At 42.2% G+C, this 6,979-nt stretch overlaps 1 protein-coding gene across 1 annotated transcript; it reads left to right on the forward strand.

Annotated features, from left to right (window-relative positions):
* Positions 1-2,943: 2,943 nt before the first annotated feature.
* On the forward strand, positions 2,944-4,607 carry LOC125749622 (complement C1q-like protein 4). Its single transcript, XM_049027051.1, has 3 exons — positions 2,944-3,190; positions 3,262-3,396; positions 3,951-4,607. Exons 1-3 carry the CDS (start codon positions 3,031-3,033, stop codon positions 4,241-4,243), a joined length of 588 nt encoding a protein of 195 aa, XP_048883008.1. The 5' UTR covers positions 2,944-3,030; the 3' UTR covers positions 4,244-4,607.
* The last annotated feature ends 2,372 nt before the right edge of the window (positions 4,608-6,979 follow it).

A 6,979-nucleotide genomic window follows, 5' to 3' on the forward strand; every position in this document is an offset into this window, starting at 1 on the left:
CGCGAGCGCTTAAGCGCTTAAACCACTACCGGGCTCCACCTTAAACAGCTTTTAACGTTTTGATTAGGAAATGAAATCATAACATACGATACGAAACAAACGTCTACGTGCGGTATCATGAGGGTTTATCCGTGTGACGAGTACTGAGTGTTTTTAGTCAATCTTTTATAAAATATGCAGCGTGTAATAATTTACTGCAGTTATATGTCGTACGTTATATCACCACTGTCGGAGATAGAAAAAAATGTAAAAACATTTTCAACATTTTATAACGGAACTAATATTTCAATTAATTATGTCTGTTACAACCTCAAATACAGCAGCGAGCAGGGACGGATTATGGGTTGTTTGGGCCCCTGGGCAAAACGTTCGCGAGGACTTCTAAGTCCTGATTGGTCACGAAACACCGACAAACCAAGCTCAAACGTATAACAAACGCAATTCTCCTGCTCTATTGGTTTACCTTGGTGGCAAGGTAAAATCCACCCATCTAGCTCAGGGTGTTCTATTGATTGATGATTAGCATATTGACATCCTTGTCATTGAATCACTGCAAATACATGGTTAATGTATGATTAGTATGATTAACATAGTTACTTATACATTTGCACTACTGCATAGCTTGCTATATATTGTCTGCCACAACTATTTTATAAAGCTATAACTCGCTGTGCACCAGTTGGGGCAGCTTCGAATCTCCTCCTGCAGGTGGTTTCTCCCCCCCTTTTGTTCCGCTGTCTGCCTCTCCAAGGTCCGAGCTTTCCTCAGGGTCTGCGGAACTTACTGCAGGCAGCTATCGCGAAGCGAGGTCACACAGTATTCAAAACAATCTCTTCTTGCCTAAGGCTTAAGACATAAAAGACCCAATATGCCAACCTCCCGGGCCTGCCAATGTCCAATTTTACTTCCACATTATGTATATAGTGGAATATGTGTGCTTAAAATCTGTCTCTAATACAATATATAGAATTGGTCAATAAATTAAATGGCGCCAATGTAAATATATATATATACAAAAGTTCCAGGAAGTGCGAAGACGTGTAGGTTACCTAAAATGGCGATACTATTATTAAAAAGAGAATCTCATTAACGACCTAACGACATAGAGTGCAAAGTATACAATCTGTGCAAACATTGCAAGACAACTGAGCACAGTAAACTCAATACTGATAAGGTGCAGTTTGGCTGTGAGGTAGCAATAACTTAATAAATAGTAGTGGTAAAACATAGTAGTAAACATTTAACCAGAAAACAATATCGGTGAGCAATGGGATACTGATACGATAATAATCAGAGAAGATTGTTCAGATTGGTTCAAGGTGATAGAAAAACAATAACTCAGGTAACCATTTTTTACAACAAAGGTATGCAGAAGAGCATCTCAGAATACGCAACACGTCAAACCTTGAGGCAGATGGGCTACAGCAGCAGAAAACTGCACCGGGGGGCCACTCCTGTCAGCTAAGAACTGAGGCTACAGTGACACAGGCTCACCGAAAATGGACGATGGATAATTGGAAAAACATTCCTGGGTCAGACGAGTCTGGATTTCTGCCGCGACATTCAGATAGTAGGTTAGAATTTGGTATAAACAACATGAAAGCATGGATCCATCCTGCCTTGTAGCAACAATTCAGGTTGTTGCTGGTGCTGTAATGGTTTGAGGATATTATCAGGCACACTTTGGGCCCCTTAGTACTAGTTGAGTATCGTTTAAATGCTACAGCCTACCTGAGTATTGCTGACCATGTCCTACTCTTTTTGACCAGCTTCTAATGGCTGCATCCAGCAGGACAATCATCTCAGAGTGCTTCCCTGAACATGACAATGAGTTCCATGTACCTAAAAGCCATTCACAGTGATCGCTGTAATCTCAGTCCAATAGAGCACCTGTGGGATGTGGTGGAACGGGAGGTTTGTGTGATGAAGGTGCAGCCGACAGATCTGCAGCAGCTGCGTGATGCTGTCATGTCAACATGGACCAAGGTCACTGAGGAATGTTTCAAGCATCTTGTCAAGTTTATGCCCCAAAAATCAAAGCAGTTCTGAAAACAAAAGGAGGTCCCACTCGGTACTAGCAAGGTGTACCTAATAAAGTGACCGGTGGATGTATACTGGTTCATTATATCAGTATCACTAATGTGCCTTTACTTGCAACATTGGCTGGAAACTGAGCAGCAGTGTTAATGTCCTCAGCATATTTTGATTTAGTTTTATCCTGAAGTTTAGTTTTAGTCAAAGGGCATATCTTCGATCCCAGGAAAGACGCCTACCAGTGGTTCTGACCATAATAGACACTGACGACCTTCTGGGTAAAGACTTATACTCGGTCCATTTAGTCTGATCTACTAGACAGTCAAGATATCGGCCATTCATCATATTCAGCACTCACTCTGAAGTGAGTCGCTTTGCGTGGTGGTGAACTTGGACTACTGTCATGAACAGCAGGTGGAGTTATGCTATATAAATGGTGATTTTTTTTTCTCCTTTTTGGGTCAGTTTCAAGGCCTTAACTGCTATTAAAGTTACACCTGCTCTTCTCCCTTGTTTTTCAGATTACAGCATCCAGGCGAGTGTCCCAGGTCGCAGTGTATTTTTGCATTGCTGTGCATGACAGCACTAGACATTGTGCTCTAACAAACAATCCACAGCACCAAAGCTGCCCTTTTCCCTGAGATTTTTAGAGTCGTCGCTGTAGTTGTGATACTCTGCCTTCACCCCAGGGCAAAACATTGGGAAACATTCCTAAAATTCTTTAAGCAGGTAAATACCAATCAGGAAATTGCATGTCTTGCAAAACTTAGTTTAGCTGTCCATACCTGCAGTTGTCTTCCTTGTGCAATCAGTAACCAAATATTTAGGGAAATGGAATTAAGATGCATTTTTTTTCTCCACTCTTAATATAGTAATGGACACGCCTCTTTCTCTAGAGCGAGCCAGAAATCTGTAGCTTGAGTGCAGGCTGATATATAAAGGCAACGGGGAGACCTTGCTGCTTGTTTTTCCCCCAGACACTCCAGAAGGAAAGAGATGCATGCAGGCCAAGGCTTTGCGTTAATTTGTTTCTGGGTGGGACTGGTGCAGGGTGATGATGCAGGCCGGTGTGTGACTGTGCTGGACACCGGGGGCTTGACTTCTGAGTTGTTCAGCCTGAGAACCCGAGTGGAGCAGCTGGAGAAAGACCTGAGAGGTTGTACTCTTCTTCTTCACTTACGACTTCATGTAATTTTCTGCTCTTCATGACTCTTGTTTTTCTTTCAGCTCTCCCAAGGGTGGCGTTTTCTGCAGCCTTAAGGGAATCTGGATCTGGGAACATCGGACCTTTCGAGACAGACACAGCTCTCCAATATGCAAAGGTGTTTACCAACATTGGTAGCAGCTACAACCCATCAACAGGTAAGTTCTGAACCACTTTGTTTGCCTCTGTGGGTTTAGACCAGACTCGATGCCTGTGTTCGGAAGGTTGTTGGTTTGAATCCTTTGTTTGGCAAAGTAGTCCCATCTCTGTTGGGCCCTTAACCTTTGCAAATAGCTGGATGCCACTGTTCTGACATTGACACTGCTTTTCCCTCACCTCTATAAAGCGTATACATCTTAACTGTACCTGCCCTTGTATATGCACAATTGTTCTATTTCAATGGGAAATAATTCTTAAGTGCTTGTGCTTCTATTATTTGCATTGGTTTCCTCCCGTATTTGATTAGGTGAATTGATATCACTAAGTTGTGAGGGCGTGGCCTGCCTCATGCCCTGAGATTCGGGCGAAAGGCTCTGAATAAGTGGTTAGAGAAAATGGATCAATGCTTATTGTTAAAAATGAGAACCTATTAAATCTATGACATGCACTCACTTAATCTGAAATAGTGCTTCTTTGTGGGAAATACCTCGTACTCTGAAGGCACCCCTTCACTTTTCCCTCCCTGCCTTCTTGTGATCCTCACTCCGGACAGGCATTTTCACGGCCATGGTGAAAGGGGCTTATTATTTCCGATTCACCGCTTTCAACAACATAGATGGCACAGCCAACACCAACATAGTCCTGATGAAGAATAAGGAGAGGACCGTCTCCATGTGGGACAAGGCGGGGTCGGATTTCAATGACAGCGCCAGCACCGCTGTGGTCCTCCAGCTCGAGGTGGGGGACAATGTCTACGTCCAACTAAAGGCAGGCACCTACGTTTATGATGATATTGGATTTTACAACTCCTTCAGTGGTTTCCTGCTGTTTCCCATCACTGCATAAAACCAGTTCATCTAATGCAGCCATTCCCAATTCGGTCCTCGGGGACCCACAGACAGTCCATGTTTTTACTCCCTTCCAGCTCCGAATGGAGCAAAAATGTGGACTGTCTGGCAGGGAGCTCAGAGGGAGCAAAAACATGGACTGACTGTGCCAGACTGGGACCAGATTGGGAAACACTTATCTAATGAATGCTTTCTTAACGCAGTTGCATTAGAAGACGTTCAGTGACCTTAGGAGTATCTTCTTTGCTAATGCCTTTACCTAATGTTGTTCTCAAATGTACAGTGATGGTCAATGCTGTTCTTGAGAGCGAAAGATATGTGGGGAAATGGTAAATGATTCAAATAAAAGCTTTGTAGACATACTTGTTGATACACGTATTGTGTTACACTGATTTCAGCTTTATTGAGATAATATAAATAAGGCAGTAGATCTGGGGACTCCAGTGTCTTAGTGTACAGTGTTTCTCAGGATAGGCTTCAGGATAGGCTAGGATCCTGCACTGGTTATGAAAAATGGCCCTGTGAGGTATTAAGCAGTGTTGGCTAAATGAAATTTCATGAACCATTTGCTGTATTTTCTGTCCCCACTAGATGGTGCTCTCTTTCCAAAAAAGGCCCAATATGTGCCCCAATGCAAGCCAAGAGCACCATCACGAAGCTTCATTTGACCATCAATAGTATTAAGTGTACTGAGTACATCAAACCTATTTCTTCATATTGTTAATATATGGACAAAAGTATTGGGACATCTGGCTGTTACACCTACAGGAACCTTTATGACACCACATTCTAAATCCATAGGCTTCAATATGGAGTTGCCCCCCCCCCCCCCCCCCCTTTGCCATTATAACAGCTGCAAATCTTCTGAGTAAGCTTTCCTCATACTGGGTCGATGGGGAACAAATCCGGGCTCTTTGTGGGCCAGTCAAATTCCTCCACAAGAAACTCACCTAACCATGTCCTTAAGGACCTTGTTTTGTGCACTAGAACACAGTCATATATAAATATAAAAGAGCCTTTGCCAAACTGTTTCCACAAACATGGAAGCATTGAGTTGTCCAAAGCATCTTGGTATGCTGAAGCTTTTAAAGTTCCCTTCGTTGGAACTGAGGGGCTTAGCCCACCGCCTGAAGAGCAACCCGTCACATGTGGCACACTGCAGCCGGGTGGGAGACGTTCTGGCATCCACCAAACCCAGACTCGTCCGTCAGACTGACAGACAGAGAAGTGTGACTCATCACTCCACAGAACACATTACCGCTGCTCCAGAGTCCAATGCAGTGTGTTTTACGCCACTGCATCTGATGCCTGGCATTGTGCTTGGTGATGTGAAGCTTGCATGGAGCTGCACAGCCAAGGAGGCCCATTCCATGAAGCTCCAGGCGCACAGATTAATACCAGAGGAAGTCTGGAACTCTGTAGTAATTGAGTCAACAGAGCCATTTGTGGCATTTACACACTATGCTCCTCAGCGCTTGGTGACCTCGCTCTGTTACTTCACACGGTCTGCCACTTCATGGCTGAGTTTCTCTTGTTCCTAAACGCTACCACTCTGCAATAATACCACTTACAGTTGACCATGAAATATCTACCTGTGAAGAAATTTCAGAAACTGACTTATTGCAAAGACGGCATCCTGTGACAGCACCACACTTGACTTCACTGAGCTCTTCAGAACGACCCGTTCTCTCACAAATGTTTGTAAACCTGAATGTGTGGCTGGGTGCTTGATTTTATACACCTGTGGCAAAGGGTCTGAATGAAATACGTGTGAGTTAAAATTACTTTTTAAAAATTAAGAAAACCTTCGGAAAGGTGTGCACATTGGCTGTTTGGGTGCAAATTAATATTTGTTCAGTTTATATATTATTATTATACGGAAATATTTCTTCAATATTCCATGTAGAGTGTGACAAAGAAATGTGTAAATATGATAGCTTTTCAAAAAGAAAAAAATGGATGGATGGATGGATGGATGGATTTAATTTGGGAGCTTCACCATGACCCCCTTCTCTGAGTCACCCCATTGCGAGTCCCGTTGCATTCTGGGATGCAGACAGGCTACTCAAACCCCTGTCATTCTTGTGTACAGAGAAAAGGCATTCAACATGCTATATGTTTTATATGTTACTCAAAAGACCAGAAATTCTGAAACAGACACCTTGAATACATAAAATTATACATTAAGGGTGGGTTGGGGGACCCACGGTGACAGAATGTCTAGGTACGGCCCTGGCTGTTAGCCATTAGAAAATGTACCAGCGATTATTCCCAAAAACACGTAATATTTGTCATTTTAAACCCTCTGCAACTGTCATGACTCGTTTACACAAATTAAAAATCATCTCATATTATTAAGACTGTAATTATTACTTACATGGGCGAGGCAAGGCCCTGTAAAAATTAAAAACATTAGTCCGTATTAAGTTTTCGTTTCATTAAAAGCTTATTATTACAAGCTTAAAACATTTACTATACATTTTAAAAATCTGATGAACACATTACCTATCAGCCCTTTATCCAAATAATTAAATTACCACCTTATGGCTCTGGTTCGTTTGCTCTTATAACTTTTTACGTCATAATAAATTTTTCATACACTATTGAAAAAACAATGAAAATACAATCTTGTAACCTTAATCATCCTCTAAAAGATGTAATTCTTTAGACTGTGGCCGATTTGAAAAAATAATACTATATTTAAAGAAATCTTCCCTAAAACTTATCTAGTACA

Source organism: Brienomyrus brachyistius, chromosome 1 (genome assembly GCF_023856365.1).
Source record: "Brienomyrus brachyistius isolate T26 chromosome 1, BBRACH_0.4, whole genome shotgun sequence".
Taxonomy (NCBI): domain Eukaryota; kingdom Metazoa; phylum Chordata; class Actinopteri; order Osteoglossiformes; family Mormyridae; genus Brienomyrus; species Brienomyrus brachyistius.